At 40.4% G+C, this 12399-nt stretch overlaps 1 protein-coding gene across 1 annotated transcript; it reads right to left on the bottom strand.

Annotated features, from left to right (window-relative positions):
• Window positions 1–214: 214 nt before the first annotated feature.
• On the bottom strand, window positions 215–6350 carry LOC117301610. Its single transcript, XM_033785633.1, has 4 exons — window positions 5928–6350; window positions 4461–4703; window positions 3286–3438; window positions 215–1951 (listed from the first exon to the last, which is right to left on the bottom strand). Exons 1-4 carry the CDS (start codon window positions 6307–6309, stop codon window positions 1773–1775), a joined length of 957 nt encoding a protein of 318 aa, XP_033641524.1. The 5' UTR covers window positions 6310–6350; the 3' UTR covers window positions 215–1772.
• Between the last annotated feature and the right edge of the window lie 6049 nt (window positions 6351–12399).

The raw sequence follows: 12399 nt of genomic DNA on the forward strand, positions 1-12399 counted from the left end.
AACAACACTAAACATGGGTTTATTCATCGCTTGTCCTTTATAACTTACAGTATAATTACACATTCGAATCCCAGTATTGAAATTGTCCACTTCACTCTTCAACCATAAAACCAATGAAGAATTTGTTTTATCTGAAAAGGGAGGTCGGGTCCAGAGTGTAACTTGTGTTGAAAACTATTTTGATGTAAGATAATTTCGCCATTTTAGTCATGTCTTTTTTGTCTGTTTGAATAATTTTATTGTGCTATTTTATGAAATTAAATGTTTTTATCCATCATGTTATCGGCGCTTGCACTTTTGGATGTGCTGAAATAAAATAAAATATTGTCTGACGCAGGGAATGGTGTGATGTACACTTCAGTGAACCGGAAAGACGCCCGCAAGCGTCAGCAGCTCCCTTCGCCGGTGTGACACGGGGTGCAACAACCAAAAAACCAACCAGCCCAAAAAGGTACCGTCTCAAACAAATTCTTACATAATTTTATGCAGTATTTTTAGCCAGGGAAAACTAAAACAGCCAATTTGAAACAAGGCTCAATGATACTTTTCCAGTTAACATTAAACACAATGTCATAAATTTTGTTAACATTATTTGTTTGTAGGTATACAATTATTGTCAGTGTTGTGATCAAGAGTAAGTCAAGTTGGATCTAAATACCAACACAGATGAACTTTCACGCTAGTGTTATTTGATTATATTATTTTATTTATCCAAGTTAATTGTTCAGTCTATTTTGTGTTTTTTGTTCTAAATGTTTACTTTTCTTAACTCATTTCTTTTATAGCTGTATTTTCGTTTATTTTAAACCTTCATGTGTTCCAGATTGTACTCTTTTGTGGAGGGGGGGGGGGGGCAAAACTCAATGACAATGTGGTTGCTATTACGGTTATTGTGTTCTCCGGCTTAACAGGTTGCCCGTCGACAACGACAATAAGCTTCGAGCACAAACTGAGAACACTTATCATCGGTGTGCGTGCACACCCTATGGCAAGTGGTCCAAAAAGAATAGAAGATAGAACAACTGATTCTATTTTTTTTTTTTGAACCCCAAAGTAATCTTTTTATTCCATTTGCAAATCACTTTGCAATGTATAAATTCGTACGATAACAACAAGCACAAATTTATCGTCCTGAGAAGATGAAGTGAGATGGGCAATGTTCATTGTTCATCAGTGTTACCCAAAACGGGTTCTTACATGAAATTAATGTTTTTGTTAAGGAAAACATTTCATGCTAAGCACATTTTTGTGCTAGCAGCAGGCTTTATGAAATTGGGCCATGACATTCATGAACTTCAAAGTTAATTTTAATTCCAATAATTTTTGCATCAGTATCAAATAAACGTGTTCCAGAGCACAATTGTAACTAAAGAATGATTGCATCTTTTGAATTGATATAGTTGCTTTCATAGGCCTAGAAAGTCAACCTACAAATGGAGTGCAGACCATGATGGGGGTTCGAATAGAACCCCATGAGCTGTATTGGTTAAAAAACACCATGGTGCCTGGGGAGCATGAGTAAAACTCCATGGGTATAGGGTAGAAAACCCCATGGGGTGCATGGGTAAAACCCCATGGGTATAGGGTAGAAAACACCATGGGGTGCATGGTTACAGTTTACTTCAGCTCAACCCTTAAGTTTACCATCTGCGGTCCTACATGGTGTCTTGGATTTTTCTCCAACTGCTTTAACCATCTACGCCTCCAAAGAAACAATATGACCACCAGCACTAGGGTCTGAAAATAAGAAAGGTTAAACTTTAGTTTTACTTTTAAACCATGCATGAAAAAAAAAATAATAAATAAATAAAACTGCATGTACAACCTACCACCAACAAGCTCGTAGCAATCAGCAGAATGATCAGGATACTCATACTATAAGTGCAGTTTGTCATCGGCGTTGGTTCACCCAAACCAAGACTATCACGATCTGTGACTTCTTGTGGGTCAGCTGAAACAAAACAACCATATTATTCTTCTTCAGGTATACTGGAATAAGTTTTATAAAGAGGGATATAAAAAGTGGCCAGCAATATTATTTTAATGCATGGCTTTATATTACGCCCATTCCATAAATCGTACACAAGGGCATAGCAAAAAAAAACATTCAATAACAAACTAATAGGGCCTACGTAAAAAGACTATGATCAAAAAAACTAAAAACCTGAAAACCACAAATTAGGCACGTATAAATTAGTAAAATCGAGAGAAAAAATCACAATTCATAAAAATTATAACACAAGATCTAACACAACTTCCGAAACGGTAAAAAAATTGCGTTAACATTAAAACAGTATGATACAACATTTTAATTATAGGCAAAAATATCAGAACAGATAAAACAAAACAAAAACATTTGGGTATCGGCGTTGCTAAGCACAACAGTTTGCTTAGCCCGAAATGTTTGCCTTGATAAAAACAGGATTTCCCAACCAAATTTCTATGTGATTTTCAAGATAAGCATATACAACAGCTGAATACCAGTAACTAGAAAAACTAGGTAATGCAACAAAATGGAAATTCGGTTGGTAATCCTGTTTTTATCAAGGAAGATATTTCATGCTTAGCAATTCTTTTGTGCTAAGCATCTCTATGAAAATGGGCCCTGGCTGCTCATCTGGTTTTAATACATCGGTCGGGATATTTATCAGGGACGTTCTTTTTTAACCGTGGAAGAAAAGATCTCACGCCTATTCAAAAGCTCGATCCCCAAGAGGGCGATTAAGAAAAATACCGTCACCGGAATGCAAAAGCAATGACTGGACAGGGCCTGAGACAGAAACAAGCTGACATAAAGACGGTGGGCTAGAGAACAAGTATAATGTTTTTGTAAGTAATAATTAATTCTGAATGTAATTCTAAACCGAGCAGGGCAAGCCAATGTGAACCCACAAACAAACTAATGAATTATCAACCAGCCGTCGGTTTCACAAAACTCTTCCTAACTTAAGACTAATCTTAGGACTTAGGACGTGTCCCAGCCCAGCACTGTAGAATGCGGACCTTAAGATTAATCTTAAGTTAAGACGAGTTTATACTCGGGCTAATTCGAGACAAGACGAGTCCTAACTCTTTATGAAATCGACCCCTGGCCTAATTTGGGCAACTTGGATCTTCAAGTTTTTGGTAGATTTCAACCAGTGTTTTTCTGTGAGAGTTTGGAATTGAAATTGCCAACTTGACAAAAAGCTTCCTCTGTGTGAGCTTTATTGTCAAGTGACTCTTTCGGGATTTCTGAACGCATCCCATCTTTGCAAAATCGTAGATAAGCCCTGTAATACCTACCAGTCACAATATCATTTTGAGTTTTTATGATCGTCACTTCGATGTCTTCAAGCCTACTGGTGTGTGCTACACACTTGAAGGTTAAGTTGTTTCTTTCAAGTGATGCCTTGAATGTCACATCGGAGTTAAACGTGCCGTTTACAAAGAAACATTCTAAGAAAAGAAACAAAATGGATTTAATTCAAAATACAATTAATAATTTGCTCGGTAAGAAAACAAAACATAAAGCTACTAATAAAGAATGGCTCAAATAGTAGCGGCACAGGCCAAGCGAAAGGCGACGGACGTGAAATCCCAAAACTTTGGCGGCAAAGCGATGGCAAAAACGGAAAACCAAAATTTGCTGACGGGCGGGAATGACCACTAGCGACAGACAACACGACGGCAAATGGGGAATGGCTGCAGCCGGTAACTGGGTCTAGCGAGCAAAATTAGACGTTGTCTTGACGGAGCCTGGTAACAAGGAACGAGGTCCAGACGGCTGTCAGTTGATTGGCTGACTACAAGGAACGGTAACTGACGGTGGGTTGCGGCGACAATGATGTGTTGGTGAATCAAATTAATTGGTTTTAAGCCAAAATTTATGACTAACAATTTAGTTTACAGTTTTTAAAATTTTCGCCAATGGCCATGAGTGACAGGGGGATCTGGAAACAACTCAACCGTAACATTCGTCGTAGTGTGAGCCGGCCTTTTTCCTGTGAACTGTAAGAAAAACTTACACGAGAGACGTTGGAGAGACATTTTGTATTTTTCAGAATCTGAGGTCAGAAGACAACTACCAAGCACGAAAAATGCGAGTTTCTACTAAACATTGATTTATTTGTCAATCCAGCCTGCAGATAAAAATGAATGGATGATCGTCTCCCCTTCAACTTTAAAGTTAAAAACAAAATGACAAAAACTTGGTGCTACATTACAAGAATCTGCCATCGATTTCACCTAACTTTTCCTAACTAAGGATTAATCGTAGGACTTTTTAGGACGAGTTAAGTTCCGTATACTTATTAGACGTCAGGACGCATTGAACCCATCCCAAGTTAGGACGAGTTACTCGTCCTATTAAACACGAGATAGGATTAATCCCAGCGTTTCGTGAAATCGGCTGCTGCACTAATTCTGAACATGGGATTGGCCAGCAGCAAGAAATGTTCTGTATGGCAGGTAGAACTAACCGGTTTCGCAGGAAGCAGGTTGAACACGCGGTTTGGCCGGAATTTCCTCCCATCTGTTTAAAATTGGAAACCAGACGAACCAACTGATGTTCACAGCCGGCTTAGCATGTTCTACTCTGCATGTCAAGTTCAGTTCAGCTGTGTCGGATGGCACTTCAACTGTTTTGGATGAATCTGTACCTTCATATGACAGTTGATCGTCGATATACAGAGAAACCTTAGGCCGTTTTGATTTGCAGGAAACTGAAAGGACAATGTAATTGAAATGGGTGTAATCATGAATTTTGTTTCAACTCAGTTTTAGGAATAAATACTTCAAAGGTAAAGTTGCAACATATTTTGTTTAGCCAACAATTATAAGATGGAATAAGATTACGACTGATTTGCCCAACATTTGCCCAGTTTCGCTCACATCTTACAAAAAAGAGGAAATAAAATATTGTTAAACAACAGTAAGTATAGGTTTTCTCGGTCAAATTCGGCAAATGAGCAGTCAATTTAATTTTCATGCGTTCGAATTAAAGCTGTTTTGTTTGTCCAGTTGTTACTGTGTTTCAAATTCAGAATTCGGCCATTCAATTTCGTTTTGGGTCGAGTCAAATTCGTTAAGCACTCTGTTCAACTTAGCGTAGCGTCATTCGTTTTCGTGACACACACGCCTCAAGAAGCGAATTTGAATGCTGCTTTGATGAATTGTTAAATTGAATGATTATTTTGTTAATTCGGATGACGCAACATTACATTTGACTAATCCCAAAACGAAATCGACTGACCCTTTTGAGTAGCATTCGATTTTGCGCGAAAAGGAATAGCTTGGTGGTTAAATTGGCTGCTCTTTCTCGGTCAATTGCGGCAAATGAGCAGCCAATTATATTAACCACCAAGCTTTTCTAATTCGCCCGAAATCGAATTCTACTGAAGTGTTAAAGGAACCCGAATGCCTGAAAACGAAATTGAATGGCCGAAGTCTGAATTTGAAAACGCAGTAACAACTGAAAAGGTAAAACGGTTTTAATTCGAACGCATGAAAATGAAATTGGCTGCTCATTTTTGTCGAATTCGACCAAGAAAACCTTTATTTATATTCGTTCTCAGTATTAAACTACCATTAATTAATATGGGAATAAAAGGGTAGCGATGAGTTCTTCAATGTACGTTTAAAGCCGGCAGGGTCGGCGGCCGTGTGATAAAGGCCCGAGCCGAAGGCAACGACCCTGCAAGGTTTTAAACGGACGTTTAAGAACGAGTCACTACTGGCGTGATCGACAACATTATGCACCGCATCACGTTATAACCCATTACAATGTGCTAGATTAGAAATAATGTTTCATACAAGTTTTCAACACTTGGCTCCACGCTTTCAGGTATATACAGAGCGCTTTAATACGCCACGAGGGGTGTCATAAAGCGCTATAATATAAGAACCCGTTATTATTATAAGTATGAAAACCGAATTTGGTTACTCACCCTTTTCAGAAACTTCATCTGATCCATCTTCGGATACTTTTAACCATGACAAATATCTGTAGCTATATGTGCCTGCTGCTGACCCAGTTACATTGGTGATCACCAACGAAGTATTTTGAATGTCATACCGCTCAGTATTACTGCTTTGATGGGTAGTAACTCCGCGGAAATATGTTATTATACTTTCCGGGGAATGCGAGCTTCCCTCCGGTACGAAAAACCAGTAGATCGCTTCGATGTCACTTGCTGAGTAGCCTCTATCCACCATAGCAGGACAAGGTACAACCCCTCGACTGCCTCTCTCGAATTCAACGTGCGTCGGAGAGATGCCACTGGTGCATGCAGCACAGAGAGTGACGACGAATACTGCTATCCCAATCATGATTGATGATGAATATCCTGTTAAAAATAGTATTATTAAAGAACACAAAAATTTGAGCTCCAAAAACAATTAGTTTGAACGGTACGAGAAAAAACTAACCCTCTGTGCTGTTGAGACGAACCCTAAACAATTCGCACCGTTCATAGTGTTCCGCACGTTATGCCGGGGTGAAACATGCTCTTGCACATTAATTATTACGCATGCAAGACAATTATTACAGGTTTGTTTCGATCATGTGTTCCTATCATGCTTAAAATCCACGAGTGAAAAACAACACTCTAATCTCAGAATCTAAGATTGAAATTAAATTGTTACACTGTAAAACCGGTGACGCATGACGCGTTTATACGTTAAACACATAAACACATACAGAGTTTATAACTAAAACACTATGCATTTATATTCACTATTATAAACACGTGTTCAGTCATAATCGTGTGGGTGTGTATTTCATTTGCTGAATTCAGGCTGCACGGGTCATAATTACGCCAAGGATGTGTTAGTTCGTGCATAATAGACGTTGCTAATATTAATTAGTTTGGTTGAGGGTGCTTTTTTGTTCTTTTCTTTCCACCAAACAACACATAAACATAATGCTGACAATCAGCTTGAAACGTAAACGCCGCGTTTAGTATTTTTCGCGGGCAATTCTCCATGTAAAAATATACGCATGCGCAATAGCACCTTGACCTCCTTTCAACCGCCTGACCAAAAGTGCGGAGTCGCCATTGTTCGTGGTGTCCAGCCTCCATGATCTCACTCAGTTTCTCTACAGATCAAGTAATACTTTGTCACAGGTTTGAGCTTGCTTATTTTGTTTTTATAATAATATACCAATTCAGTTTCCAGTCAGCCTTTGGACAACCACTATAAATTAACCTTAATAAATACTACGACTACATGTATATAAGTTAGAGAGATACAACCTTTCTGTACCAAAAGCTGGAGAAGAGTGAGGGCGACCAATTGTCTGCATTCACTTTTATATGGCTAAGGAAAAAGATTAGGGCCTGCTCAATAGGCGTAGTACACAAAGGAACTTACAATAGGCTTTTATACTACACTATTTGGAGTTCATTGTTCACCATTTACAGCTGACATTCCCAGATGGTCATATACAGTAGGGGAATGGTAAAAGTCTCCAGTGCGAGCACTAAAAGCTAACACATGCTTGGCAGCTGTTAATGGAATTCACTACATCTAGCCCCCTCCAAGATCACAACTTCACAAGGAAGTGATCGATAATTATAATATACAACAATTGTTTACAAAATTTCATCTATCTATAACTACGGTATGTACATATCTACTTGGCCACCGAATTCTTTCCGACTTCTGTTCAGGGGCACTGGCTGGTGTTGGTTGTTCAACAACATGTGTTGTTAAAGATTTTGTCTCTGAGACAATGTGAGCAACCTTTAATCTATCAGTGCTAACTGAATCTTGTTTGCCATTTTTTTTTTCGATTATAAAGAATTTACTGTTTCTGTCGATGACTCGGTACGGGCCTTCATAAGGTGGTTGTAATGGTTTTTTTACCGAATCTACGCGTACAAACACATGGGAACATGAATGTAAATCGGTATGAATGTGACTTTTGCGTTGATTATGTCTTGTAGACTGGTTTTAATTCAGACATGTGTCGGCGCAAACGGTCAACGTACACGGCTGGGTCTAGACCATCAAAATTACTGACCGGGACTAAGACTTCACCAGGTAATCTCAGAGTGGATCCAAACACTAACTCAGCAACGCTACAACCAATATCCACTTTTAATGATGAGCGGATACTTAGTAAAATAAGTGGTAGTGATTCAGTCCATCTGTTAGGCTCGCTCTGCGTTTTGAAAGCAGATTTAAGTTGCCGATGGAAACATTCCACTAATCCATTTCCTGCTGGATGGTACGCAGTATTGCGAATGTGTTTGCTGCCTATTAATTGGGATAGTTGTTGGAACAAGTTTGATTCGAACTGTCTACCTCTATCTGTGGCTATTATTGCGGGAACACCGAATGTAGCTACCCATCTTTCAGTAAATGCTTTTGCTACAGTTTCAGCTGTAATGTTAGCAATGGGTATTGCTTCAGGCCACCTTGTAAATCGGTCTATGCATGTGAGTAAGTAGCAACAACCGTTGGATGGGGGTAGAGGACCAACAATGTCAATGTGAACATGGCTAAATCTAGTGTCAGGTGTTGCAAAGGTACCTATCGGAGTCACTGTGTGACGATGTACCTTGGCACGTTGACACTGGTGTGGCGCCTCACCCTCCGACGTAGAGGGCGGTGCGCACACGGCAACGACGAGAACGTCTCCGAGCGGCTGGAGACGAGTCCGTTGGGATGGATGTATACCGTCCCGAGAAACGGTACATGCAGGGGTTGAAAGTGGCCCCTCAATTACGGTAGACAGACAGCAGAGGGCGCCCTTTCAGCACAAATGATCTGCAGACAGCAGTACCATCAACAGTAAGGGGGGGGGGGGGGACAGCGCTCTTTAGCTCAGCAGCAACAGGCCAACGGCACGCCAGCAACGATCCAGCAACCCACAAGCTCTATGATTGGACAATGTAATCTCGTTATCGGACCATTGAGGATATCACCACGAATGGCAATAAACCCCTCAGAGAGCTCCTAAAGGAACCCTTTTCGCCGCACTACCCAGTATGCCCCTAAAAAGAGGAACCTATTCGCCGCACAACCCAGGCCAAGTTCGCGGAAGGACTATAGTCGACGATAGTTTGACTACGTTTGCCCGAACTCTGTCTAGTCTACGATGGTTGGACGACGCTAGTCGACTATTCGGAACGAGCCTACTGGGCATGGTCGCATCGCTGGTTAGCAATAGACCTTTCTTTTTCAACGTCACAGCCCGAGTTTTTGCCAACCCAGATTGGAAAACTATGGAAAGTCGTAAGTACAAATTAAGAAAAGATCGCTATTTTTGGTAACAATGTAACCGAATTTGTTGATTTTGTTAAAAACAAAACAAATAATTATGAGAGGTATTTTATTTAATTGAAACCTTGCAAAAAATGCTGAATGTGGTTAAAACATCCGGCCGACCATGCCAACCAAGGCGGTTTGTTGATCAACAAAAGAAATGTCTATATTGACGACTGACTAGAGCCGTTCGCACTTCAGTAGTAACGCGCACGCGCACTGTTTGACACAAATCAACCATTGGTTAACCATTGGTCCTTGCGCGAACTTGACCCCGGTATGGTCCCTCAACTACACTACAAGGTCCCCTCAATTAGCTCATACAAGAACCGTTACAGCCGACTACAGTCAACCGATTCCCAAACACCATGCAAACACGCAGCAGCCCCTCAGTCCACTTACCTAGTAGACGGGAGACAATGCAGTCAGAGTGTGGCAAGAACAATCAATATCACTTGATTATCAGTCCAGCCCTTCACCACTCTGCACCAAAGATTATAGAGCGCTCTATGATCTTTGCTCTGCACGTCGCCGTTTTACAGCATTTGGCCACGTGCACACGTGATCGCGCTAACCAATAGCACGCGCTATGCGGACTCCTGCTTTTGGGATCGTTCCATTCCTCGCGCAGGGGCGTTCTACCTCTATTGCGCCACACTGGATACAATGTTTGGTCCAAAGTCTGACATCTTTGTTAATTGATGGCCATACGAATCTGTGAATAATTAGGCGTTGTGTTGCTCTAATACCTGGATGAGATAGGTTATGTATCGACTCAAAAATGTTACGTCTAAATTCAGGAGTGACGTATGGACGTGGATGTCCAGTAGATGTGTCACAAATTATGGTATTGTGTGAAGTGGGAATAGGCACCTATTCAAATTGAAGACTAGACGATTCACATAGCTTACATAGCTCTGGGTCTGTATTTTGCTGAAGGGCGATTTGTTCAAAGTTCACATCACTACCGGGAAGGCTAGGATGAGTAACTAAACTTATGTCATATCGGGATAGAGCATCTGCTACAAGGTTTTCTTTACTTTTAATGTAACGGATGTCAGTACTGAACTGAGAAATATAGTCTAAATGACGTACTTCTCTTGGTGAGTATCTATCGGGCCTTGCATTAAAAGCATAAGTGGCTTATGGTCAGTCAGAATATAGAAGTTACGACCTTCCAAAGCATACTTAAAATGACGTATGGCTAAGTATACAGCCAGCAATTCACGACCAAAAGTACTGTATCTAGTCTCTGCTGGTTGTAAACGTTTAGAGAAAAATGAAATTGGTCTCATAACGTCGTTGTCACATTGCTGAAGTACACCGTCAACTGCAAGGTTGGATGCATCTACCATTAGACAGAGAGGTAGGTCTACAGCTGGGTGTACTAACATAGTAGCTTCAGCTAGAGTTGATTTTGCTCTCTGGAAAGATGCCAATTCACATTCAGTAAGTGAAATCGCTTTGTCTTTTGACTTGCAAAATATCAGCGCAATGTGGGATGAAACGCCGATAAAAATTAATCAATCCCAGAAATTCTCTCAATTTGCGGAGTGAATTTGGTACTGGAAAGTCTTGGATTAACTTCACCTTTTTTTCCAAAGGTTTGATACCATGACAGTCAATATGGTGGCCTAAGAAATCAAGACTAGTTACTTTGAATTCGCATTTACTAGGGTTGATTACCACCCCGTATTCTCGTAAGCGGTCAAAAAGTAGTCTAAGATGATATTCATGTTGTCGCTCATTTTCACTCGCAATCAACAAATCGTCAATATAAGCATAGGTGAAATCCAAGCCGTGTAATACTTGATCGATAAATCTTTGAAATGTTTGCGCAGCATTTCTTAACCCGAATGGCATTCTTATATATTCAAAAAGGCCGAAAGGTGTAGTTATTGCCGTTTTTGGTATATCTTCGGGTTCAACAGGTATCTGGTGGTAAGCCTTGACTAGGTCAACTTTACTGAAAATCTTCTTGTCATGTAAGGTTGATGCAAAATCGTGAATGTGGGGAATCAGGTACCTATCAGGTGTTGTGGCATTATTTAAAGCACGATAGTCACCGCAAGGTCTCCAATCGCCATTTTTCTTAGGTACCATGTGCAAAGGTGAAGACCATGGGCTTTTTGAGGGACGGATTATTCCCAAGTCAAGCATGTGATTAAATTCTGCTTTGGCTATATGTAACTTGTCTGAGGACAATCGTCGGGGACGTGCATTCACTGGTGGACCCGTGGTGGTAATATGGTGCGTGACATTGTGTTTAACGGGATGTTCCTGAACATTCGGCCGAGTTACATCTGAATATTCTCTAAGTAAAAGAGGTACACCAATGCTATCTGATATGGCAAAAACAGGGCTGGGTGAAACTATTGATGCTCTGCAGCCTGAAACGTTTAATTCAGTCAATGTATCAATAAGTTTACGATTTTTAACATCTACTGCTAAAGAAAAATGCTTTAGGAAATCTGCACCGAGTATTGGTATAGGTACAGATGCGATGATAAAAATCCATTTGTAAGCTCGTCTTAAGCCTATGTCTAAAGTCATTGACCTTTCTCCGGAAGTTGATATTTGAGTCTTATTAACTGCCTGCAATGTATAAGGGCTACTATTCTGTTTATCCCTAATGCTAGGTGGTAAAACACTCACTTCGGCACCAGTGTCGGTCAAACATTTAGTACCAGTGAACTTGTCGGTAACGTAAAATAGACGACTTTTGGATTGGCCAGACAAATTTGTCGTCCCTAAATGCTGGCGTTCTAGTTTTCCTGGTAAGGTAGTCTATTTGAGTTTGAATCAGGATATGAGCATGGTTTGACACATTTGGTTGCTTTGTCTCCAAACCGCCAATGGTACCAACATTCTGAACCTGCCCTTGGCACGTCTCTAGACTGCCTGGATGGACTTTGGTACTTGTTATTCCCTGAGGGATCTCTACTACGACTATTCCTACTCTCTTGGCTACCTGTAACTAGGCCTTGAATTATTGTCGTTAATTGGTTAATTTGAGCTTGTAATTTGTCAAATTTTGCATCAAATGCTTGAGATGGTGTATCTGAGCCCGCGGCTATTGTACAGGCGGCTATTGCAGGTGATGGGGATGCCACTTCAACGATCTTATCTGCAATTATAGCTAATTGA

The sequence above is a fragment of the Asterias rubens genome, chromosome 17 (genome assembly GCF_902459465.1).
Source record: "Asterias rubens chromosome 17, eAstRub1.3, whole genome shotgun sequence".
Classification (NCBI taxonomy): Eukaryota; Metazoa; Echinodermata; class Asteroidea; order Forcipulatida; family Asteriidae; genus Asterias; species Asterias rubens.

Bases quoted from the DNA above. Each gene is read 5' to 3' on its own strand.
- LOC117301610 (XM_033785633.1), bottom strand. From the start codon at position 6,309: ATGATTGGGATAGCAGTATTCGTCGTCACTCTCTGTGCTGCATGCACC. The intron at 4,704-5,927 runs GTGAGTAACCAA...TTGTCCTTTCAG, and splicing joins AGATGAAGTTTCTGAAAAGG to TTTCCTGCAAATCAAAACGG. The intron at 1,952-3,285 runs GTAGGTATTACA...GTTTTGTTTCAG, and splicing joins TCAAAATGATATTGTGACTG to CTGACCCACAAGAAGTCACA.